The following is a 26,495-nucleotide window of genomic DNA, read 5'->3' as shown; positions in this document are numbered from 1 at the left end:
ATATTTCAATAAATGTGCATGCATAATTGTGATAAAGGGATCCTGCACAAATCAGTGTTGCATTTTTGCTCAGTCTATAATGTCATCATTTTGAAGTTACATCTTAAATTTTCTGGATGCTTGCAGCACCAAACTAAATGTTTTTTCCAAACATTTTTTTTCTGGTTTCAAGCAGTTCTGGATTCCCTGCTGTCTTCCTCACAGTTTTCCTCACAGAGTGCTCTCCATCACTCTCATGGCCTACCTGGGTCATTAATTTCCATATCAAAGAGAATATTTAATTAATTCCTTATTGGTTCTGTTCCTATCTTTCTGTCCTCTCAGCAAAGGCTTAATCTTCCTTCACCCATGGTTTTGTCAAAGATAATCCTGTAAACTAGGTATAAATAGTTGGGGTTTGCTTCAATCATAGTGAAATAAGATATTTCTGCAGGTTTCCTTCCCATTATAGAAAAAAGGGCAATTGTTAATCTTCAGACTGAATTTAAAAAATCCTTTTAAAGAAGACTCATTGGTCTCAGGTAGGAGTCTTGCTGGCACACCTACCATTTGTCTTATGTGAAGTATCACAGAGAGGATGCAAAAAATAAATATGCAAATGATTCCCCAGCATTACTATATGACCTAATCTACAAAATAATCTTATTTCAATACTCTTGCTTACTGCCTAATACCCAGGTTTTAGTTCTAAAACAGAGTACCCTTGGAAATAAATGTTCATCTGTAGAAAGGGATGTCTTTTATCATGTATTGCTATCACAGAATATTAGGTTTTCTGTTTGCTAGATTATTATCAAGAGTAAGTTTTCTATTGTCAATAAGTCTGAATTCTAGATTCCTGGAAAACTTAAAAGTTAATTCTATATGACATAATCTGTAATTGGCTTGCAGGTGCATGTCATTCACATGTAGCATTAGCAGATTGGTCCAGTGCATTGCACAATCTTTCTACAGCTGTTCTTTACTGCTCTCCAGAAACACAGGCCCACGCTTCATTACTTTTATTTATTTTAAAGTGTAAATTACAAGGCTTCATCTTTAAGGCCTGTGTGTTTATTCTGCTATGTGCTTAATATAAATAATGAGAGCAGCATGCTATCCTTAGCAGCATATATTGTCTAAGTCAGCACGGACTCATCTTGAGGTCAAGAGGGCAGTCTTGTATGTCTCTTTGATTTTTCCCTTGTTTCCACTGGTCAGGTAATTAACATTGGATGGGCACTTACTGGAACCCCTCTTTTCTTTGATTTGGGTGACTGGAGGAAAATACAAAGCTGTAGACTGCTTTTAAGGTTTTGTGGTGTGGTTTTTTTTGTTGGTTTTTTTTGTGGGTTTTTTTTTGTTTGTTTGTTTGCTTGTTTGGGGTTTTTTTTTTGTTTGTTTTTGCATTCCCCTGATTTATGTGTTACAAAAAATAGAACAGTTACCACATTGTAAAAAAATATATTTTTTTATTAAGGGAGACATGTAAGTTGAATTGTAACTGCATTACTTTATATTTCTCTGACCTCAGTCTGAGATGTGTTGGAAAATCAGAGTATTCTACATACTGTTTAGGCCTTAGAACCTGCCTCTTGCATTTCTGAGGTCAGGCGCACAAGGTTATCCTGCACCTGGTGGACTCGGTGGACCAGGGCAGGGTGGATGCTACAGACAGGTACATCTGGCTGTCACTAAATACTTCATTTTAATTAAAAAGGAGGAGGAAGCAAAGCCAGTGTATTTGGGGGAATGAAGAGCTAAGCAAGAGCATCACTGGGGCTCAGGTCTCCCTATGTAATCTAACAGAAGAGGATCATTCAGGAAATGGCCAAGGAGTAATCTACCTTCAAGCATAATGTAGCATTTTATTGCATAATTGTTCGGGGTTTTTAACCTCTTTTCTATACTTCAGGCTAAAACTCAGTAAGATTTGTTTTGTTTTCCCCTTATGGTGGTAAGTTCTGGTAAAGCTCTCCCTAATGGTGTAAACAGATGACCAAAACAGGAGAAGGGCTGAAGGCACAAAAAAAGCAAAGCCGTTAAACAGTGCATATGGCATGACAGCTAAAGGGTTGCCAAAACACCCAAAGAGCCCAAACCAAACAAACTTCTAGAAATAATCACAAGCAATTATGCAGCAATGAAATAAAAAGGTATAGAAGAGCTGCTTGAGAGGGATTGCTTGCTGTTCTGCTGCCACATGAATAGACTCAGTTCTCTGTGAATGCAATGAGTGTAAAGTAATTGCAGCTGATTGGGAATATCCAATTGTGTAGACTGCTTTCCACAGTGCCATTCTTGTTGCCTCTGTTTCTGGTGTAGTGCTATCTTTGCTTTATTTCTTAGTTCTAGTCACTTGATCTTCTAATGAGTATAAAGTAATGCTTTTTATATGTAGGTTAGTCACACCTTTCCTGTCAGTTCTCTGAAGCTGTGAGGAGCTGCATTGATGGTCACTTAACATGAATCTGTTATTTCAGTAAAAGGAAGTGCTAAAAGGTTCCTGCAAAGCAAGAGCAGTGGGGAGAAAGGATGTCCTTCCTGTCACCAGCAGAGCCCTTTTATGAACCTCTGGGCAGAAAGTATTTCCAGTGACTTCAGACATTAAAGGTTCCTTGCTGTACTGCTTCATGGGGATTTTAGGATATTGTTTTATAAAACTGGCTTGTCTGCTTGCAAAACGTTGTTTTATCAAATGTCTTGTAGGCATCACAGGTTCTGTTTCTAGACAGCATCTGTCTATGTTTTTTTGGGCTTTGAAAAATTAATACAGTAAAAATATGAAGACTTCATATCAAAAATCTGACCTTTAAGAGAACTCTCTGAGGAAGAATTATGCTCGGTTAAAAAATTAGTAAAAAGACTGTCGACTGTCTCTTTAAATAGAGCATTAGGATATCTAAATGATAGATCTTTCTTTCATTGACTGCTTGTATGTCATTGTGCAAATCTGTGTCTATTGCTGACTGTAAGAAAAAGTAGCTTTAGTTGTAAAAATCCCTTGTGTTTCTTTGCATGTAGCATCCCCAGTTTTCTACTGACGAGGGAAAAAAGACAATTGTTCAGCCCATCACACTTAAAGGATAATTTGAAACCAGTAAACTTTGACACCAACCTTTTCTCTTTAACAACTCACATCTGTGTATGCATAGAATAGTGCTTTTGTTCTATAACTTACTATCTAACTGACTAACTAACTGGGAAGGAAGAGTTTAAGTTAAATATAAAAGTGAAAAATCAGACCCTAAATGTTGAATAGTTTTGTCTTTCATATTCCTTGATTGTCAGAAAGTTTCAAAAACTTTGAACTGAATATGTGCATATATTACGAGTACTTTATCAAGCTGACATTTTACCTCCTGTCTTTCATTTAACTGGAAATCAAAGGTAACTTGAATTACAAAAGGGTTGTTGTCTCTTGAGGGTACTCCACTGTCCTGGTCATATTTAAATTTGATTTCTTGTTGTCTCAGTTTTGAAAAGAAGCACCTTCCTTCACTGTTTATTCAACTTAATGCTTATTGGTGTTGCTTTTTTTCTGTAGGATTGTTGAAAAGGGGTACTACAGTGAACGAGATGCTGCAGATGCTGTCAAACAAATCCTGGAAGCAGTTTCTGTGAGTATTATCTGGCATCTCATGCTCAGCACCTGATCTTTCACCCACAGTGGCTCAGTAAATACTTGTGTTTGAAAGAGGCAGTGTGCACAAGTTTCCTCCTACAATTAATTCCATACTGATAATTTTTAAAGGAATCAGTGATACTTCAAAGAATTGCACTTCAATCAGAATTAATGGTAATGTGGAGAGAGAGCAGAATACTAATTGTTGCTAGAAACTTGTGCAGTTTCTAATTTACCTTCTTCCTCTATATGTTTTGTGTTTTTGAAACACTGGAATTTTTATACAACAATTTCACATTCTGTCACTTCGAGAAAGGTATACAGATTCTTGAGGAAGGCTTCTAGTGTCTACAAACAGTATTTCAGTACATTTTCTGTGCTTCTTAGTCACTTGCAGCTCTTCCATCTGATTTCACACCAGGCATTCTCCAAACCAGCAATCAGATGCTGGGGAAATACTTAAGAAATTCATTTGTACAATGTCCAGTGTACATGTTAGTACTGTCCACTTCCAGTACAGAAGAGAGGGGACATGTTGGACAAGGGAAAAAGAGGTCAACCTGCAGGGCTCATTTGAAGGATGTTAGTGATGGGGCTGGTTCTGTACAGGTCATCCATGGAGATTCAGTGTCAAAGGAGCTGTCCTCAGAAAAGGACTGGTAGAGAAGACTGGCCTCTATGGAAGGTATCTAGAGATGAGGAGATTATTGGCTACAGCAGTAATTCTGTTCACCAGAAGGAGCAAGCCAATCTGGACATGTTTACCTGTGATGATAACAAAATACCTCAGTGTGAAACACCCCCATTAGTACTATTGGTGAGCCTGTTCACACTAAATAAGATGTGAGAACTGGTGTTTACAACACTAACTCCACATACTGCAAGACTGTGCATGCTCACTTGATGGTCCCTTCTGAATGATCTGATGTCTGTGATGTCAGTCTCACCCGAAGAAATCTAAATTATGTATTTTACAGCACAGCACAATGCATTTGTATAAACTTTTAAAATTGGCTTAGATTGTTATTTTATTGCTAATTTTTTCTTTCAGTTGAGGTGCACCAGTTAAAATGGCTCTACATTATTTAACATTATTTTACAAAAAAATATTATTAAGTTTTGCTGAAATACATTTCAGAAGGTGTTTAAGCTCTTTATTTTAAGGCCAGAAACAAGAGAAAAATCTTCAGTTTCTATAAGTAATAGCTTGGCTGAAATCAACAGAACAGTGACATATAAAAACTGAGAAGCTGATTTTTATATAAGCAATGATTAGGATTTCTAGGATTCCTTGTACTAGATCCCTAACTAGAATGAACTGTATTAGTTTCCGCTTTTACAGCTGACACCGAACATCTAAGCCAAAGCTGGAAAAGCTGTGGAAGTGGCAGTTCCTGGGTTGGGATCTTTGCAGTCTTGCTGAAGTAGTCTGATAGATTAGGGCTATAAATTTGACAGAATGGTGCTTGTAAGCAGGAGACAACTTATTGTTAGAAAGTGGAAAATGCTGCAGCAAAATATTCTTTTCAAAATAAAAGGACATGTATCCATAGATCATTCTTAAAACCAAGTATTTCTACAATTTGTACAATAGACAATGCCAGAGAATACTCTTCTGACACCACAAAGGCTTTTTGTCCTATGTGATTTTTATAAATTGCTCTTTGATAAAGCAGCATCCAGCCTTCGTGTTGCTGACCTCTCTTGAACTAAATGTTTTATAAGGTTCCTGTTCAGGGCTGTTACGGTAGTCATGGACCTATCCTTACAGTGGATCATTAACATGAGGTGGTATTATGTCTTCATACAGAAAAGGTTTTTATGAGACACTTCTAAAAAATTTAATGGGAAGTGTAGAGTGGAATTCTAAAACCACATAAGCATTTTTTTATTAGATTCCTTTTGAAATTGTTAAAGCAAATGGACTAAATAACAGACTAATCAATAAAGGTTCTAGGTCTGTCTGGTTTTTGTAATACCTGAATACCTGTAAGCCCAGCTCTAATTGGTTTACCAAGAATTAATCAAGCAACCAGAGTAGCACACAGAAGATTAATCTGAATCTTCATGTCACAAATCATCATAAGTATATCCAACATCTGTCATCCCAAGATCAAACAAAATGTTTTGTAGACCTTCTCAGCCATTTTGCCTTTTTTCATGATTTTCCTTTCTGCTGTTTACATGTGATCTGGAGCTCCCAGCTGGTGACTGTACTTGCCCTTATCAGGAACACATTACATTTTTTTCCTCTCTTTTGCATTTTTGCCTGTTCCATTATTCTTTCATTGTTCTTCAAGCTGGGAGATAGCTTCATTCATAACATAAAAGGCTTGTACAAAACTAGGTCCAACCAATGTTCATCCCTTTAGCTCTTCTGCTGTGTGTTCAAAGCATGTAGAGAGGTTTTGTTGCTATTTGACAGCACAGGGAGTTGAGAGAGACTCTCATGATTCCATGAATGAGTTTCATGCCTAAAGAGGAGGCATTTGAGGGCAGTTTTTCTTGGCACACTATTGTTGTTTCTTCCTTCTCAAGGAATGAGTTGAATGCAGTGTGGTTTCCTTGCATACTTATTCTAGTAGCAGTTTTTCTTTTTTTTTTTTTTTTTTTTGTAATGAATGCATTTCCGCATGCAGACATCCTGAGGCCAGATTTTCTGGGTATCTTGCAGAATAAGTTATTGGTAATTTGGAATCCAAGTAGTCCTCAAAAGATTGGTCACAAAACAAATATCGCATACTTCTTTAAGAAAAAAACACACATCTGTTTTTCAGCTAGTCAAACTTTATAAAATTACACTGATTTGTTTTTTTAATGTGTATTTTAAGTGTATTTGTCACGAAAAATAAATGCTGTTCCATCTTACCGACTCTGCATTAGTGTCAAAGGGATAACTTTCTGCTTGAGGGTTAAATTACTATTTCCAATACATTTAAATTTGAAATTAAGTATAACAGTTTAATTTTTGTATTTAGAGTATTTACTAGCATGCGTGCTGCTATATGTAGTTTTGAACTCATCCATTCAGTCTCTAAATTAAATTCACATCAAATTTTACAATCATTTCTTTTCTTAGACTGCCCATTATCTTGTCTAGATAGGAACATTTTCCTGGAGTTATATGTGGGACTTCCTCAGTTTCTATTTTTTAATTTAGATTTTGTACTGCTTTAAGCTTCATTATAGATCTGCACTTCAGTTCCTTGTCATCTTAAATTCACAGGCAGCATTCTGAACTGGCAGGTACGGTGGCAAAGCCTGAGGGCACTTAAGCAACTTGCAGGTTTGAGAAAGAAAATCTAGATTAAGGGTTTCTATTAGTTTCAGAGAATTTTGATCTGTGCATTAATGAACTGTATGTTAGTAGGTAAGAACCTACTTGCAGTTTTCAAGCACATTTGCAAACTCTGAGGCATTGGTGTGTCTGACAATTATAGCTTAGGACAAATGAGCAAATCAAACTTCTAAAGACAGGATAAGAATCAAGAGAATTGATTTAGGTATTTGGGAGGTTTGGCATTCAAAGAAAAGTGTACAAGAGATAAAGATTATGCAGAAGTTTCAGATTATGCACTGATGGTTAGATGGGTATCAGGATGTGTTTTGCAGGCCAATTACATTCATTCATCCCTGAACTGGGAGTATTTCCATAGGCATGGCATACAACTTAATGACTTGTAGTAAGAAATAACAACATCTGTCCATCCTACAGCATTGTTGTTGGGTTTTTAATAGATAAAAAATAATTTCTTTTTGGTCTAGTCTTGGCACGGAATCTTTCTTTCCTCAAGATTTTTGAGGCTTGAAGGTGAATCCTCTTGGAGGAGGGGTGCTTTAACACATCACGTACAGAGATTACTCCATGGAAGCTGGGAAATTGTCTTGGCCTTTTCTTCCATTTGGTGACAACATTTTAACAGGAGCTTCATCAGTGCCCTGGGAAACAGTTCTGTTACGCTTCTGTTAAGAACAATAAGCAAGCAGGTAAACTGTCAAGTTATGTAAGAAACCGATTGAAGTGCTACCCCTGCCTGGGAGAGAATTGCATTTGTATTTCAAATGTGCTGTGTCTGAAGCAATGTTCAGTAATACACAGGATAATCTGCTTAGAGTGTGAAGGCATTCTTAAATGAGAAGGTTCATTATTTTGCAAGCTTACATTTGATTGCTTTTGATGTTTGTTGAAAACAGATTTTAAGCTATTTTTTTCTTGTAACTGATGTACTTAAATTGCGTAGAGGGTAACAGACTGGGACTTATTATCAAACTAACCTGATTTATCAGTATCTTGATTCAGAATTAATTTTTCAAAAAAATTTTAAAATCTGTTTTCAGCTGAGTACAAGGTTCCTCTTGCAGTACCTGTATTGAAGAAGAGTTACAGTCAAAAGAGCCTAGCAATGCTTCCATCAGCAATGAGGAAATGAGGGTATTGTATTTGCTATTATCACTAACAGAGGAAATGTACCAAGCAGATTTACTGTATTACAGCTAATGTCCAGTGCAGCAAAACGTCAGGGTCATATTTGCCAAATTGTTGCTCTTTTGTATTATGCTCTCATCTAAGTAAGCTGTCCTTCTCTTGTTTTGAAAACACATCACTTCAGCATTAATTCTGGAAAATATTTGGAAGTAACAATGAAAGTAACTAATTAGCAATTGTTTTAACTCTCAGCACAGCACAAATACAATGCCAAATGATGCTGTGTTTGAGTCAGTAGCTCATACTTAGTCCAAGAGACTGACAGTTGCAGGGAAATTAGAATTGCTGTCTACGAACTCACTGAGGACTCAAAGGATTTGATCTTTTCCCAATTCATCTTAAGGAGATGGGCAATTTTCCTGCATCTTCATTTGTAAGATGGATTGTTGAAAATACTGTGTGAAGAGAGTGCTGACCATGTCCAAAGGCTGGGTCTATCTGCCTGATTCACTGCTTCTTGAGGCATTGTTTGGTGATGGCCTGGCCATCTCCTTTTGAGGGGAAATACCGCAGAAAACCAGCTCTGTGTGAGTCTGAGTCTTGTCTTTAGACAACCACATATTGCTCTTCTCTATGTTAGCCAGCACAATGTTAGCAACTAATAAGCACAACCAGAGGAAAAAAAAAACTGCATTTATCTCAGACCTTAAACTGCTAATACTCCTTTTATTGAAATAATTTTTATTGCATGTATTTTGCAAACTGTAATTCAGGGATAGGGCACTGAAGTACCTGTTCCTGTGGGACATGCTGTACACTCTGCATCTCTGAAAATACACATTCCTATATGAGCTTGGCAGGGTTCTGAAGGCTTCTGAGTTGGAGAAGCTTCAAAAGTATCCTGAGATCTTCACATAATGTGTAGAAACAGTAAGAGATTAGCAGCTGGGTGCTACAGAAAGAGTCAAGAAGAATGAAGACTGAGGAGGTATTAGGAATTGCCCGAGAGGAAATACCAAAGTAGAACACCCCCCAGCTGTGCATGAAAAGATAGAGGAAAATTGTTAACTGACACTGCAGGAGTGACACTAGGTAACTGCTGCCCTTCATGCAAACTGTGCAGCCTTGATAACTTGATGGCGGGCTGGACACATATTGCATTATTTCACCAAGGACTGAAAAGCATCTGGTTAAACATTACATTAATATAGAAACACCTTTGTAGAAGTCACTGCTTTATCCCCAGAAAGATCTACTGAAGCCCAAGAAAACCCTTTTATCCTGACCCCCAGGACTGTGTTTTTCTGTTTCCTATGCCAACTGTGCCTCTAGGACTAAGTAAGGACAGGTTTGTCTCCTTGTGTTTTGCTGTTCATGCATCACTAATGGTGGTAAGGAATAAAGAGACATTGATTTCAGGAGTAGATTACAAGCGGACCTGTGAAAAGAAAGACAACTGCCAAAAAATTACTCAGTAGTATTATTATAGTCTTAAGCAATTTTGCACCTCCAATTTCACAGTACTAGACTGACTAAGATAGCAGCCTCTCAGCAGGACAATTGTTTGCAAAATTGCATTTTTTTTTTCATTAAGTTCTATGGAAACATACCAGAAGGGCCATGCCTGTGATTTGAAAAAACAGTAAGAGAATTTCTTTCCCTTTCTGGGTAAGATTCCTGACATTCCAAGGAGTTGTTGTAAAATAAGATTGACTGACACTGATCCCTCTTAAATAGGCTACATAAAAATTTATCGATTATTGTTTTAGTTTGGCAGCTCAATTTCTGTCACCCTGATAGCATGAGTGAATCAAGACTCCCCATTTAATGTCTTAAGATCCCCAACTGTTCCCCTGAAATGTTAGCAACTGTGGATATTTTCGGACTTGCAATGAATCTTCTTCTCTCCTTTTTCATTTTCTATTTCCTGATGATTTTTATGTCTCTGAGTGACTGGTTTATGTTGTCACACTTGTTTGCTGATACGTGAAGAATGTTTCTGAAGCCTTTTCCCTTCACCTTTATTGCTTCTATCAACAAATCCAGGGAGTGCCTAGACTTTAAATTTCACGCACTCCTTCTTTTCAGTTGAGCTTTACACAGACTTCCATGTTGGAAGATCCAAACCCTAGCAGAGGTGAATACTGAAGCCAGTGTTTTCGTCAATCAGCACCACCCCACACTTACCACTTCATAAGGCTTGAGAGTATTATTTTACTTCATAAGCTAGAAATAATGATATCAGGCATTTATAAGAAACAGGGTGTTTCCTTGGTTCAGGTAGTGGGTGATCAGGGCTTTTTTTCAGGAGCTGTCGCTATCTTAGCTTGTGCTTGAATGAAGCACACAGTCAATGGTAGTTTGATTTCTGGACATTGACAAATTTGACTGGTGAACAGTGCTGAATGTGAGGATTTTGTTGTATTTTCTGACACAAGTTCTTGTGCAATAGTATGGATGGACAGCACCTGGAGTGTTAACAAACAGTGTATTTCATTACTGAAATGTGCTTTTCCAAGTACTCCGCTCAGCTGAGTCCATCTTATAAGCAACAATAGCAGAAATTCAGCATGCCATCTGTCATGAAGTAAACATATGAATCTTTTATGTCTTGTGTTTTAATGTTACTTTGCTTTACCATTGTGATTTCCTGTCTATAAAATACTATGGTATTTTGTAATTATTATAATACTTTATGGCAATAAAATATGATAACTATGAATTATATTTTAGTGAGCAAAATCTGACAACTGTAGAGCTAGGTATAAGAAATTTTCAGGGCTGCAAATCAGTCTATTTCCTTGCATCTGACTGTGCCTGCTTTACAGGGGTTCTTAAATCTTTCTTTGTGACACAATTATGGATTTTTTTAATAAGGAACTTGAAAAAGCATGCAACAAAATCTGCTAAAAGTATGTCCTTAATTTAAAAATCAAGATCTAATCTAAAATTCCATAAAGATTCGATAATATGTGGTATGGAGCATTGTTGCCAACAAAAAATTCAACATGGTTTTCCGTGCAGATACAACCACCCTGGAATAATTTTGCGCTTTTGGCTGTCTGGAAGGATGAATAATTGAACAAACTCAGGAAAGAGAAATTTGACAGCTGAAATCTGAGAGGATGCTTTATTAAAGTGTCTTTAGTCTGAGCACTACATAAGCATTCAGGTGTATACAGAATGAGCATCTTGTGGAATTTCTTTGATGATGGGACTGAAAAGATCTCTTCTGCTGGCTGCTTTATTTTTTCTACCTTGTGAGAGAGCTGGTTGGTAACATGTTAGTTTCTTGTAAAATTTATTTGAAATTATTCAATAATCTGAAAAATTATTAGTTGGAGGCAGCAGACTGACATCTTCTTCCTAAAGAAAGAAAGGAAGGGTAGAAGACAAAAGTAATGCATCAGACGTCCTGGAGAGGAGATCTGTGCAATCAGGGTTTCCCTCCTGTATTTTATTAATCTCGATCCTGGTTTTTGCTTCTGAAACCCTCCCTGAGACCCCAATGATTTTGTTTTTCATTGGAAAGAAATCCAAAGTAGGGAGGATCAACAAGCAAGCAAGTGCTGTTTCAGAGCTGCTGGCAGACAAGATACCACAGGTACCGCAGCTCCCTGCCAAGCAAGAACTGAGAATTGCTTGGTGCAGACACCTTCTCCTCAGAGAGCATCTTCCACCTCTAAGTGGCTGCTTCTTCTTCAGGTTTACAGGGGTACCACCATCACGTGCAGGAGCTGAGGGGAGTTCCTGCCCTGCTCCTGCCAGTGTATATGTACAGTGCAGTGGTACAGAGATGCACAGACCAGGGTCTGCTAGCATCTTTTCTTCCTGTGCAGGAACAGAACCCCTTCGTGCTGGGTGCTTTCCACAACTCCCATCCTCCAAATGGTGTAGTAGGGTAGTGCCATTTACTCTATACCCACATTTGGTATATTTATTTTGTAATTAGGTATTCTGCTGTTCACATGCCTATTGGTTAATCAAACAGATGAACCAAAGCCAGGTTTTTTTGCTGAACAACATAGTTTCAGACAAAATACTATTAACAAATCAGAGGTTATCTAATTATTTTAAAGGATTCATGTAATTTTCTGTGAAAGCATAAGTCCTTGCAATAATTGTGAATGTATGGTTGTCTAGAAGAGCAAACCTGTCAGTAACTGAACTAATAAATCCACAAATAAAATTAAAATCTTCAATCTCTAGTGAGCTTTGAATTCTCTAATCAGATAGAGTGAAGAAAAATCTGGTAATGTAGAGAAACCAACTCAAAGACAAAATCTGATATAGTTTTGTTTTAAATACCTGTGCGGTCACAGAAATTTGCAGCAAAGATAACATCCTGTCCTGGTTTGAAAGACAGGTAGTATTTGCTAAGAAAGGCAGAAGCCTCTCTTTGAAATGAAGAGTGTAATCCCCCCCTCCCTACAAATTATTATAATTTTGGAATTAAGGGGGCTCTCAGGCAAAGATATGGGGATAGGAATAACAGTTCTTTACTAGTATAACTAACAACACAAACAAGAACAACAACAGCTATGAAATTACCCACAAACACAACAGTAACTCAGTCCCAGTGTTTTTTGGCTGCAGGCACCTTTTCCCTGAGCTGCAGTTCCCGGTGCTGGGGGCAGGCAGGTCCCACAGAGCTGCAGGAGGGCTGGGGGTGATGGCAGAGCTGTCCCAGGGGGAGAGAGAGAGATGGAGAGAGAGCCCTCCGCTCACGGTGTGGGTCCCAGTGCTCAGCAGAGTGCTGGATGGTGGCAGGTTACAGCGAGAAGGCAGCAGGGCAGGGTCCGACAGCAGTGAGGATGGCTCCCAGCGCTGGGATGGCAGGAATGGAACCAGAGGCGGCGATCGTCCTTCTCATCCGAACTCCGTGGGGAAATGGGCTGAGCCAGAGCCTTCTGTCTGCTCTTCTGGATGTTTGGATATCGAGGGGTTTCCCTCTTCTCTCCCCTCCCCCTTGCCACCAGGGCCCAGTCAACAGGTATCTTAGCATGACAATGGGGAAAATTCCACAGAGGGAAAAGGGAGAGAACCAACCCACAACACATCCAGTATGTCACTTGAATATAGAATAACCATTTCCAGCCCTACGTGTTTTGGCAATTGTTTCCACAGGAGACTGCAGGATGGCTGCTTTGTTGGGTTGCCACTAGTGTTGTCAATGGTGGTGTTGCAGCTGCCACTTTCCTAATCTTAATTTCACATCTGGGGTCTGCAAAGGATCCCCTATTTAGTCAGGTACAGACCTTCTTCCTTTCCAGACTTGCGTTTTCCCCATCTCTGCTAATCCTAAGGAAGAAGCAGACTGAAGCAGTTACATCTGAGCAGATCTTCGAGCATGTGTTTCAGGAATGCATAAAAAATTTTTATAGTTGTGTCTTAGTGATAATGAAGAAATAACTTTAAATAACATAATAAGGGTACTTTTTCAAACTATTGGATAAGATAAGCAGAAGAGCGATACAGTTGGGTTATCATTGCTGTAAAGGAACTGGCTGGCAAATAGAAATTGAAATAGCCAGCAAACCATGTCTCTTTTGCAGGTCTTTTGGAGGTCTGTTGCAGGTAACTCAGTAATCTGAGCTCAGGATCACACATTGCGACTATTCCATGGTGCACCTGTGCTCTTTGGCTCACATCACACCTCAGGCTTTTGAGATGGTGGCAGCAGCCTGGCAAAGACAGGGTGGCCTCTACTCCCCTGTCCCCACTACCACACAGATATGCAAGACATAGCCCCCATGGGGCTGCACAGCTCCCCATGCTCCAGCTTGTGCCAGATTCCCCAAAAAACAGACTCCAGAGGTGGCTGGATTTAGACAAGATGACACTGTCTTCCCGAGAAAGCCTTTAATGTGTTGAAAGCAAAGGTTCATAAAATTATGTCACTCCTCAGGTTTGATGTACTTGATATGATGCTACACAGAATGGGCATGTGGCTCTTCAGATTAAATTATTCATCCCTTATTATATTACTATTTTACTTACGTTTCTTTGTGCACTTTATTTTCCATGACCTTTTCTCTTTATTGGTTCTTAGAATTGTTTGCTTTCTGCATGAAGTACAGACCAATGTATCTAAGTAATGAAAAGTCATGGACCAGTTCATAGCTTTCTGTCAGTTTTCAATTTGATTGACATGCTTAAAATAACAGAGCTGATGTCTGTTGTCTAGGCAAAGAAACTTAAAATTATTTAATATGGTAAGGCACAGCTAAACAAAAGAAAAGAAGTAATTCACTGGGGTATTGTATTCAAACACCAACAATCTACCTTGGATAGCCAAGTTTTGTTTCAGAGCCATGTCTAGTGTGTTCTAAACTTGGCAAGGATCTTTGGCTGAAATCCTTCCCTGCAACTTTGGACATATAAGAAGGAATGACACCAGAACGATAATGTTCGTTATTAGGCTTCCCTGTTGGACGTCCCACCAGTTACCACAAGAACAAACCCCTTCATCACAGCCCTTCCTTAAAGACCAGCTAAAATGACCTCTGACTTCTCTTTTGGGGGGTGTCAGAGACCACAGGGACCTTCTGTGTCATTCCTCCTGCAATCCTGTCTAGTAAGAGCTGCATTCATGCTTTTGGGTTGATCAATAAATGTGAAAGAATGAAGAGTGGGAGGCCACAAATCCTTTCCAGTTCTTAAATGTCTGGTCTCTTCCTCACAGTGCCCAGCATAGCAGTAGAGAAACATGTCTGTGGTATTGGGAGGTCAAGAATACAGCTCTGAGCCACTCCCTGGATGTAAAGTTTTCTGCTGAAACAAAATTCAGTGTAGCTTTATGCCTGTTGTCCGTCCCTTCCAATGCAGGTATAGGCCCCTAAGGTTATTTAAATTTGCCCAACAATTAATCACATGAGATTTGAGAATAAGCTGTAGCATCTGGCATGCTGTAGTTTCTTCGTCTGCTATCAATTTTGATTTACTCTGAATTTGAAACCTAAATGTGTAAATTTTCTTTCAAATACAAAAGAGTGAAATATTCAACTAAGATTTGTGCAATACTTGGCAATATGTCCAAATGTTATTGTACATAACATTTAATGATAATTACATTAAAGGACTGGTGTTTCTGTAATGGCATGGACATATTGGACCTTAGCAGAATGCACCACTGTTTTTGCTAAGCAATGATTTACTACCGTACAGTGACCAGAGAATATTAGAGAACGTGGTGAGATAGTTCTGAAATCCTCTTTTCTTAATACCTGTGCCAGGAAAATATCATTTACATACTTTCTAACTTAGGGGAAGGTCACATTTTATAAACTGAGGGATTAGAGCTTTCCTTTTTTTCTGATGTGCATGGGTTTTACTCAGTTTCAGGAGGTTCAGTCCCTGGTCGACTTCTAGCCCTGGTGATACTTGCTTTGAATGGAGAGCCTCACTACTGAGAATCATTAAAGTGTCCAGTTCAAGCCATTGAAGTTTTTAAGAGTCTGTTTCTTTAAACAAAGTAGTAAATATTGTAGGCATTGCACTTAGGCAGAAATTGATTTCTGAGTGCCACTGCATTTTTCCATTTAGAAGTTTCACTGTATTGCTACTATTTGGAAAGTCACTTTGAACTTGGCATGGACATTCATCCTTGTGATCTGTGATAAATCTTCCTCTGCTGTGTTTCCTTGCATTTTGTGTTAATTTTGGTGGGGGTGTCCAGGGAAACATGGCTAACAAACAGTAGTTGAGTGTTCATTCTAATAGGTAGTGTGTTCAGTTTAACATGTAGATGAACAGCTATTCACTAGTGGGCTTGTACTGTTCTTGAGGAATCAACTTTGAAAGTAAAGAACTTAGGTTTTAATTAACTTAGAAAATTCTTTAATGTGATTTAGCAGTATAGCTGTGGTTTGTATTTCAAACAAGACCAAAGAATTCTGCATGTAAAATAAATGCAGCCAACTAATACAGAATTTTAGAAATAAATATTTAAAACACTGTTTGGCTTTTATTTAGCTTCCTCACCTGATTTCATCATGAAGAGGAATACACTGTTAGAAAAAAGGGTGTGCTGTGAGACATAACATGGACACACTGGAATAAACTCAGCATCAAATCTGGACAAAAAAAAAAAAAAAGCTGAGGCTATGCTGGGTATACTTTCTGAGGCTGGAAAATACACTAGTCTACAGAAAGAGTGTGCAACCCTTGTTGCAAAAATGAGGTGTCACTAAGTAGATGCTCTACAGCATCTCACTGCCCTCTTCACGGTCTGTCTGGGGTGGCTTAGCCCTCTCCAGAAGGAGAGTCCAAGCACTGGAAACAGCAGCAATGCATGCTGCCTAGCTTGTGTCAGTGAGGATTGCTTGAGCCTCAGTTGTGCCTTGTTGATTGATGAAAAAGACGAGAAACCTATGTATTTCTGCCTTCAGCTGCCATTGTAATAGCAATTTTTTATCCAGTATTTGCCTTGAGAAGAAGGACTTCTTAAAGCAAAGGAAATGGTGTGTTCAGATGTGGCTGGAAAAAAATGAAATAGTGGCCTTCAACCACTTACAAAAATATAGTTGTCTTGGTTGCCAAAATGAAAGCCTCTTTTTAGTATTTGGGGGGTGTTGTTGTTGTTGTTGGGTTTTTTTGTTTTCTTTTTTTTTTGTTGTTGTTGGTTATTTTTTTATTTTTTTGTTTATTTTTTGTTTTTGTTTTCTTGTTTTTTTTTTGTTTTTTAGGGTCCAGAATTTTTGACATTTTTCTTGAAAACAAGTGCCTTTTCTTGGGGAAAGGACTGAGATGTCACAGATTCACGTATTTAAATATTCACTACAGAGAAGTATACTCAGTCTCTAAAATGTGTGTATACCCTCAGGTGTTGTACTCTGCTAGACTTTGGCTGAAGCAGGTAGAACTGCCCCAGAGACTGAAGCCCTTTGGACTATAGATTTCAGGTCAGGTCCTGTCCTGAATTTTAGAATACTTTGGTTTTGGCAAGTACTTTCCTAAAAAAAAAAAATCACACTTTTCCTAGGGATTTTATTAACTCATTTTTTCATGTTTAGTTCACAGTGACTAATCATACCTCCAGAATTATTCCATCGTGATTTCATGCAGACTAGACAAAAGGAAGGAATATGCTCTGAATAGGGGATACAAACTTATATGCCCTTTCACCAGCAAAATAAAAGCAAATAAAGCCTCAGTTGAAATAATTTTACTTCTCTTTTTCAGAGGTTTTGTTTGTTTGTTTGCTTGCTTGGAGTTTTTTGTTGGTTTTGTTTGTTTGTTTGTTTGTTTGTTTGTTTGTTTTTTTAATAAGAGGCATTCCAGCAGAGAGCAGCTATAATGTAATACTGCTCTGGCAGTCACAGTATATATTATTGCATGACTTTTCCCTTTGCTTTAATAATGCTGCCTGCCCCAGCCATTTGGTGGGCAGCCAGCTGCCTGCTACCTTCTTCCAGGATGGTCACAGCTCACTAAACTAGGCCTTAAAATCCTAAGGATGTTGTCCCTCAAGTTTAATAGGGGTTGATGTGCAGTACTGGGTACAAATGCACAGCTCCATATGGAGCTTCCATATGGAAGTGATGTTACTGAAAAGCACATTCTTAATTTTGCCCAGAGTGTTGCAGGTTAAATGCACTTGCTTTCTTCCAAATAAAATATGTCTGGTTTGGTTCAGTTCTTGTATGATGTGTTGGTATACATTTATATGAATACATATGTTTCCTGCTCTCAGTAGGCTCTGTGGCAATTTTTTTTTGTGTGGAAAAATACCAGCTTTTGCTCATAATTCACATGCATATTGTTACAATTCCATGATAAAATCTTCCAAAACCTGATGAGATAGCTTCAGCACAGTGACAGTTACGATAATTAGGTTTGTCAAAGAGGTAGATGTAGGAAATTCATTTTAATGGTGGAAAATGTTGGCATATTCATAAGTTTTCATAACATTTTTTATCTATTCCTGCTAAATCATATGTTTTGTGGTGTACTTAAGAGTTTCTGTTTCCTCATTTGGAAACAACATTGGTTTGTATGAAACTGTTGTGACTTTTTATAATATTTGCGTAAACACAGTTACTGTCATCTCTGCAAGTTCAAAAAAGCTGAATGATGACTGCAGTAGCTGAAGGCCCAAGACTCTTGTTCAGTGCCTTAGCAGGAGAAAAAAAATACATCCTGTACTAAAAAACAGGCATATGTTACATAAAATTATAGGTTTTACTGTGATTAAATTCTCCATCTATGGAGATCATGAATGCTTCACTGAAGCCAGTGAAGTAAACACAGCCATTAAATTTGGTCTTGTTGAGTCCATAGTTTGGAAAAAGCATCCCTGACTTCACAGCTGTGCTCACTTTTGGACCCTTGGACAGGTGCTCAAATCTGAAATTCAACCCTTTGTTTCCATTGTCTCCATAAGTTCTAGGTTTTTTGGTGTTGCCATAGTAGATATATATTCTGTATATAGAGCCATAATCATGAGACCAGTCAGCTTTTTGCTACTGCATTCCTGTTGGAAACCTGTTTTGATCTCAGTGATTAAGTAATAGCTCTGGGTTGTCATTCCTCTTTCCATCTTGTCCATTCCTGTCTTGACCAACAGTATTTGTTTCCTCTCACAGCCTACAGCTGTTATTAAGCCTAATAAGCCTATAAATTTAATCTCTGCTCATGGACTTCAGGCTAAATAGATTTCTTCTCAAGAGATATGAACCTGATTGCAGCCTGTTCTGGGAAAACTCCAGTCTCATATTTCAGGCACCCATTCTCAAGGTAAAATAATTCAAAATGAAACAGTTCTCCTGATCACTCAGATAGACCTTGTCTTTACATGCATCACCTTATATGTGTAAAATATTGTATCTTACTTATTAATCTTCCTTTGCAAAATGAGAATTTTCATGTTCTCTAAAATTCTCTGCTTGTTTTCCAGTCCAGAAAAGTCTCAAAATATAAGTTAAATGTTACAGCATATGGTGGTATCATCAGCCTATTTTGGCATCTGGTCTAAACCACAGTCTTGTGCAGCAGCTCCTCTCTCCATGACTCATAGCACAGCTTGTGGTGTATAAATACACCTAAGCATCTCTCTTCCTCTTGCATTTCCAGATGATAACTCCTCACCTGTGAGCTCAACAATTCTATATATGTGTCCAGTAGCAGAAATAATTGCTACCCCTGAGGGAAGTTGGTATATTACAAATTTCTGTGGACCTGCCAACCCTGAATGCGGTTCATCTCTAGAGTGGTCTTATGAAACTTGTTATATTTGCTGTGTGAGGAGGAAACACCAGAGCTATGTGTACTACAGGATATGCTGCCAATGCATAAATGTGGATATAGGCTGGTGCTTAACACAGACCTTGAAGTATCTGGGTGAGAGAAGCAGTGCAAGGAGGTGTGAGAGACATAAGCAGAAGGAGATGGAAAGGCTAAAACAAAGAATGTGATAATAGAGAAGAAGGGTAGACCTTCAAATGAGCAAGAAGATACAAGTAGTTTGACTGTTTAAAAAAAAAAGAGCAGCAACAGAAGCAGATGGGTTATAGGCAATCTATTAGCAGGATTATGTGGGCTAAATTGAAGGCTTATAATTATCCAAAAATCAACATAAGTAAACATTAAAAACCTAAGCAAAACAATGTACATAAACAGGAGACCTCATCATAGACAAGACTGTGTAAAAATTCAGCCTTGTAGTCTGCAGTGCTATCTTTGGTGTTTGGCAAAAGTGAAACATATGTTTGCCAATTTTATCTGAGTCTTGCAGATTGAAAGATGTAATTTTCAGCAGTACCTTTCCTTCCTATCACTATTTCAGAGCCGTAGTCCCCTTGCTTCCAAAACCTTGTCATGCAAACCCAACACCTTTTAGTATAAATGGGGGAAAAAAATACCATAGCATCTAGTCTTTTTATCTGTACTGAGCATCACCTTAGAAGCAGTTCATTGACCCACACACACTCCTCCTGGAAGGTTGCCCTGAATACTTGTGACTTGCACAGTGAGGAGCCTTTTTTTAATTTCTGACCTAAAAATATTCATACCTGCTTTCTGGTTGGTTTTTTTTTTTTGTGCCAAGGATGCTTTATCTTAAGCCTGTTCCTTCCACCCTGCCTGGTATTTATTGCTATGTAGTCATAGAGAGTGGATAAATCCTCCATCAAACCTCTACTTTGCATTGCTGAACAGGGCAAATTTGGCATTGTCTCATCCAACAACAGCCTCTCCACTCCTCCATTGATCCCTCATTTTCCAGAACAGGTTTCTCAACAAGTGCTTTCCTTGCTTTATGTTCCTGTCTCCTTTGCATTTCTCATACTGATCTCTATTTCCATCAATGCAACCATCAGCAACACCAATAACACACCTGAATTAATGTTAGATACCTCACTGAAATCCAGACATATTCAAATCTGTGATTGTTGCATGAAGTTTACTGATCAAAACTTCTGAAGAGGAGGATTTTTTTCCCTGTAAACAATCCACAAGCAGGCTGTTGTTTTCTCTTTCAGCGTTGGTGTTTATATTCACATTTGCCATTGAGCCTAGCCCAGGTGTTGTTTGATAAGAGGAGGTTCTGGGATAGGCGTGGCACTCCATGTTCTGAAATATGTTAAAATTAATATTGATTTATCTTCTCTTAGCACTTTCTAGTCTTACGGAATTGTTCAACTGTAGCCTGCAATGGCAGAGGGGGTTCAGGTTCCTCTTATGTAATTCTACCATGCAAAACTGAAAAGCTTTGAATTTTTACTTTTGTGTTTCTTCATAATATTTCACATTTATAATCCAAGTCATAGCAAGCCAGAAACCTCTATGATTAAAAAGAAAAACATAAATGATGACATTATAAACATTAAGATTATGAAAGCCAGGGTGTTAAGAATATAATTTTCAGTCATCTCTTTACATCTCTTCAGTCAGGTTGTTTCTTGGTTTGAAAGACAGGCAGGAGCCTCCCTTGAAATGGAAAATGTGAACTCACTCCTTTTTAATTATTATAGTTTTGAAATTAAGGAGCTCTCAGGCAAAGACATGGGAATAGGAATAACAGTTCTTTACTAGAAAAATTAAAATAAAAGTACAGTAATACAAAAACCAAAACACTTACAGGATTAGAATACAGCTATTGGTGAGGGTGCTAGTAGCAGTGTAATTAAGTGGTGGCTACAGTTTTCTTGCAGTGACAGATGTGGTTTTGTTTCAGCAATGATCCTCAAGAAGGGCGTAGTTTTCCTCTGAAGGTCCAGTGGTGATGAAGATGAGCCTGTTTTTCCTCTGGAATCAGTGGAAAAAGGCTGCTCTGATATTCCAAATCTCAGATTTTATCTAAGTAGGAAAGGCTTGGCTCCTCCCCCTGGCTGGAGCATCTCCAAATGAGATGATGTAAATTTATCAGTCAGGCAGTGGGACTCAATGGCCCATTAACAGAAGATATCTTCTTGGAGGGAGGATGAGTTGTGGAAAAGCTAAAGATCACTGCCACACCTGTTTTTTTAACAGATAGTGAGAGAATACGTACTTTTGGTCACAACCTCACTGCAACCCAAGACAGGTTATTTTCTCATTTTGATCAATAGGAATTTAGCTGCTTACTTGAATGAGGCAAAAATGACTATTTCCTGTTTATATGGATTTATGTTTAGATTCAGAGATAAGAGAGAAAAAGTTCTTCCTCCCAGCTGGCATTCCTGATTCTCATTACATGTTTTAGGTTTATTTACTGATATTTTGAATAAAAGACTTTCCGTATGCAAATTTTTAATACAAGCATCCCGTCAATTTGGAAGTTACTCTAAAACAATAAATACATTTTATATCTCATACTGATTGCTAGGCTAATCAATAAAAATCTGTGGACAAAAAGAATCTGTGGACCAGATTCTTAATTATCCTGTTGTGGCCTTTTAGTATGGGAACAAATTTAACTTCAGTGCTAATCTTTTAGTCTCTTGTACTTGATATAAAAACACAACACAACACAAACCTAGATTAAAATACAAAAAGAAAAACATACTGCGACCCTATCTCCAGCCCTCAGAGCACAATGATAACATGTGACTGAGTGTTAGTCATTACATGTAATTCCAGAGTTTTAAACCAGAAGACCTCAACTGTCTTTAAGAGCCACAGCAGTGACTGTCTGCTGATCAAGGATATAGGGATGTTTGAATTATGATGGTAGTGCAGTGCAAAACACTAAACTAGCACATACAGTCTGGTTTCTTTGAAGATAACAGAAACATTGACACTGATTTCATGGGATTATTTGCCGTTTGTCATGTGTGGCTGATCCTTTTTCTAGCTCTGAGTCCTAAATGAAAATTACCAATGGCCTGTAAAACACCTGAGATGCTTTTGCACCTCAGGCTCCTGCTTTCTGACTGCAGACCTTGAGGCAGATGCTGGAGGTGACAGCAAGTTCTCAGACATATTTTATCACTATTCACCCTGGAAAGTACTTGTATTATGTGAGTTTATCACTCTCTTAGAGAAACAGCTCTGGAAGTTGCAGTTTGGGAAAGGCTGTCTTATTTGCATTGGGAATACAGTCTGTCCACAAAGTAAAGTCAAAATACTAAGGTTTTCTTCTCAGTTCCATGGCTTTGTAAAATATGTGACATAGCACAACAGTTTAATTCATATTTATAAGGTTTCTAAAAGAATATATTTTTAAAGGATTTTCTGAATGTTGAGAAGACTATGACATACTAACAGAAATGTAATTTTTGTGGTTTCCTATGGACATCTCCATTATAATAGCAATGTTTAGAATTAAGAGAGATTCACATAGAAACCAGGAAAAATATTTGAAAACATGTTTCTGAAAATATTTCAGTGAAAAAAAAAATTTAAAATTAAATCTCTTCTGTGTCTTCTAGTATTTGCAGATCTTATAGAGGAAAATATTTGTAGCCTTCTTATTAAAACAACAATCATATGATGTATTTTAAAAATTTGCAGTGTTGCCTGAAGTTCTGGACTAGAGCAACAAAACCACAGGGAGGTTTCTTTGTTAGACTGAAATTAAATATCCCATTTTGATCTGTTCTTGCCTTTCTAAAAAAGAGAGGAGCTGCTAGCAAATTCAGGTTTACAATTTGGTATTTCTCTGTGTAGCATGTGGTATTTCAGAATTCCAGGTGTCTGAGCAGTGAGCATGGAGTGCCTTGATACAGTTGTCATCATTCCCAGCAGAATGTGAAATTTTCTTCCACTTGCGAGAGTCTGCACAAACACACAATAATCCTTCACAGAAAACTCATAATTATACTAGTGTGAAATCTGAGAAAATTTTTAATAGAAGCAGTCACCTATGTATCAGAGATATCCACAGGCTAACCTGATCTCTTCCTCTTATTAGCAGATGAAAATTTTGTACCTCCTTCCAGTTACATTCTTACAGTCATAGCTAATTGTTATGGGTTTTTTTTAATACCTGATTTCCTTGCAAATATTGCTAGTATCTTGTAAAGTACAACAGAAATGCATGTTCCTAATGTCATCACTTGAAGCAAAATTCAGGCTTTAAAACCTAGAATGGAATTGGATCTTATTAATCCCTTATGAATTATGAATTTTGGGATCTTTAGTAATTGTCCGTTAAGTTGTTTGGGTTTTTTCACTGAGTGCCCATGATAGAGCATAATAGATTTTTTTTTTCTCATTTTAAGAGTAAATTTTTGTGTTGCAAAAATATGAAGGCTGGGGGTAATTGGTAGATCAAGTCTGCAAGGTGTACCTTGAGCAAGGAGAAGTCTGAGGTGTGGTGCTGCTGGCAAAAAATATGTTTTGTTTTCCTTCCTGATTTCAGAATAGGCGAGTGCATGTGTCACACTTCTGTGAGGCTGAGATCAGTCTAAGTTTGCCACACCACCACTGTGCTTTAATGTAATGGCACCTGGAATACTGAGATTGGCTTTTGTATTGCACAGGCTGAGGTCTCACAGCTATCAAATGAATAAGTGGAGGCTCTTCCATGCATGTACTCTTTGAGGGCTATGCTGTTCTAAAACTACATTTTGTAAAAAGTCTGTAACAAAAGTAAAAAAAAAAGCTTATTGTTTTTTTAATAATAGAGTTTATGCAACTTAAACGTGTGGTCAATATTAGGCTTAAAAACTGATGCCAATGTAGGCCAAACTTGACCATTCAAGGAAAGCAGTATAATTAACACAAAACAACATCTCAGTGTTATTTATGCATAAAGAAGAATTCAAATGCAGGATTATAAGTACCTCATCAGTAAAATGATGTGTTAAAAATTACAGACTTTTCAAAAATGGATTGTTTGGAATCAGAGTTTCATGGATGGACAAGAGCAATTTCATCCTCCTTGGTTTATTACCCTGAAATCTCACCTTTCAAACAATTTAAAGTCCGTCCCTACCAAAACAGTCATTCACTATTAGCAATGCCAGCTGGCTTGTTACAGGCAATATCCATACTATTAAATTGTGCCAGCCTTTAAAAAAATGGCCAGATTAAAATTGCCTAATGGGAATACCCTTTTACTTGATAAACAAGGTGTTGTTTTGATTGATGCTAATTTATCCAGGACTTCTATAAACATTTGAAAAGTGCAGAAATTGTCACCCAGGAGCACTTCCTGACATGGCCTAATTTTGTAGTGTACAGTACAGGAAGAACAAATCTGCTTGTTCAAGAGGACATAATAAAGACTATAAATTACCCATTTAAGATCTACATTACTTTATGAAGTATCCCTCTTTCAAAAAGGAGACAAATTATTCAAAATGAAATTTAGTGTTTTGATTAGAATACAAAAAATCAATTTCTTGCAAGAAAAGTAAAATATGTTGGTGCAGAATGAACGGATGGGCATCTGTAGCTAATTAGGGCATTGTATTATGGCCCCTTAACAGGTATCCTAGAGCTGTGGTGTCTTGGTTTGAAAGACAGGTATCTGCTAAAGGAGAACAGGACCCTCACTTGGATTGGAGAATGTAAACTCTTTTTCTCTGAATTATTATAATTTTGAAATTCAGGGGCTGTCAGGCAAAGATATGAGGATAGGAAAAACAGTTCTTCACTAGTATGTATAATAAGGCAAACAAAGAACAACTATGGAATTAATAGCAAACAGAACCAGGGAACCCAGTACCAGTCCTCCTGCTGCAGGCACTTTCCCCTTTGGTGCAGTTTCCGTCACAGCTGGCAGGAATGAGCCAAAAATCTGGGTGTGGTGGATGTGTCAGGAGTTCCATGGCAATGGCTGCAGAACGTCCTGGGAAGGCAGAAGGGTGCAAGTACCACGTGGAGAAACCCAGAGCAAGAGCAAACTAAGAGTGGTGCTGGGCCAGCAGGGCCTGGCTCTGAGCAGGGCAGGGAGAGACAAAGTTCAGGATTCCCAGGGCACAAGGGCAGATGGGGATAGGTCCCTCAGGTGCCAGTGAATTGTCCCTGCAGTAAGCGACAACCTGCCCGTCCTTATCCAAAGAGCGAGAGCAAAAAAGATCTGCAACTGCCCCAGCTCCCATCCTTTACCTGCTTCTAATCTTGAAATGTATCTGTCCCTCCCAGAGAAATTCCCCAAAACAAGAGGAATTCCCCTTCCCCAATGTCTCAAGCACTCAGCCATCAGTTGCTTGCTTAGCAACTCCATGGGAAAAAATTCCACAAGTAACAAGGAAAGAAGAGGAATGAAAACCTAACCCCCAACATGTGGCTAGTGAATCCCTGCAGTCAGTGAAACCTAATGCTGCCAGAAGTAGTTTTCCATTAGCTCAATGTCTCTCTGGTGATGAAGGTTATTGGGACCTGAGCTAACACCAAGTATCATTGACAACAGCTTTCGATCTATTCTAGATTGGTTTTCATTTGTATCTTTTCAATTTCCCAATGGCAAAACCAAAGACATTACTGGCTTGTAAAAATAGCACTTTCAATAGCTTTTCAGTATCCTAGTCAGAATAGAGAATCTACTTAATTTTTAAATTTTCTAGAATTACAATGATCTTGCTGAATTTTGTGTTCTGTATAGGGTTAGCAGTTTGATAAAAGCCTTTCTGTAGATTTATGCCATTGGCTAAAAGGTAGAAACTCAATTTTATGAAATTCCTCCCTGCTGCCTTTCAAATTTACTGTAATTGCATTACTTTACAAAGGCACATTGGTGTATTTACAAAGCTTTTTCAGTTGTATTTTTTGTAGGTTGGTCTTAAAAATAATTACATCTCTAATGCTATTTAAATATTTTTCACGTCTTGAAGTTAATCAAAAACTCTTGCTTATTAGGGATTTGTTTCTTTATTTATAATGTGACTGTGGTCAATAAAGTAAATGGTGGTGAAGACAGTGAGTATTCTACCACACGAAGTGGTAGAATGTAATGTGATTGTGATGCTTTTTGTCTTCTGACCTCTGTACAAACCATGAAACCACAGCACATTGTGGAGGGTAGGTTGTAAGAGCTTTGCCAAGTGAAGTAGGTTGAGCAGAGAGTTTCTGTGAGTTGAACAAAACTGTACAAAAAAT

General features: G+C 38.0%; 1 protein-coding gene across 1 annotated transcript in view; it reads left to right on the top strand.

Moving 5' to 3' along the window:
• CAMK4 (calcium/calmodulin dependent protein kinase IV) overlaps positions 1–26,495 on the top strand; it is a 152,446-nt gene that overhangs the window by 103,666 nt on the left and 22,285 nt on the right. The window contains exon 5 of the mRNA XM_062513013.1: positions 3,527–3,599. Coding sequence (XP_062368997.1) covers positions 3,527–3,599 — 73 coding nt within the window. The remainder of the gene's footprint in view (positions 1–3,526; positions 3,600–26,495) is intronic.

This window comes from Cinclus cinclus, chromosome Z (assembly GCF_963662255.1).
Source record: "Cinclus cinclus chromosome Z, bCinCin1.1, whole genome shotgun sequence".
Lineage (NCBI taxonomy): Eukaryota > Metazoa > Chordata > Aves > Passeriformes > Cinclidae > Cinclus > Cinclus cinclus.
This window is presented reverse-complemented; position numbering and strand designations above follow the sequence as displayed.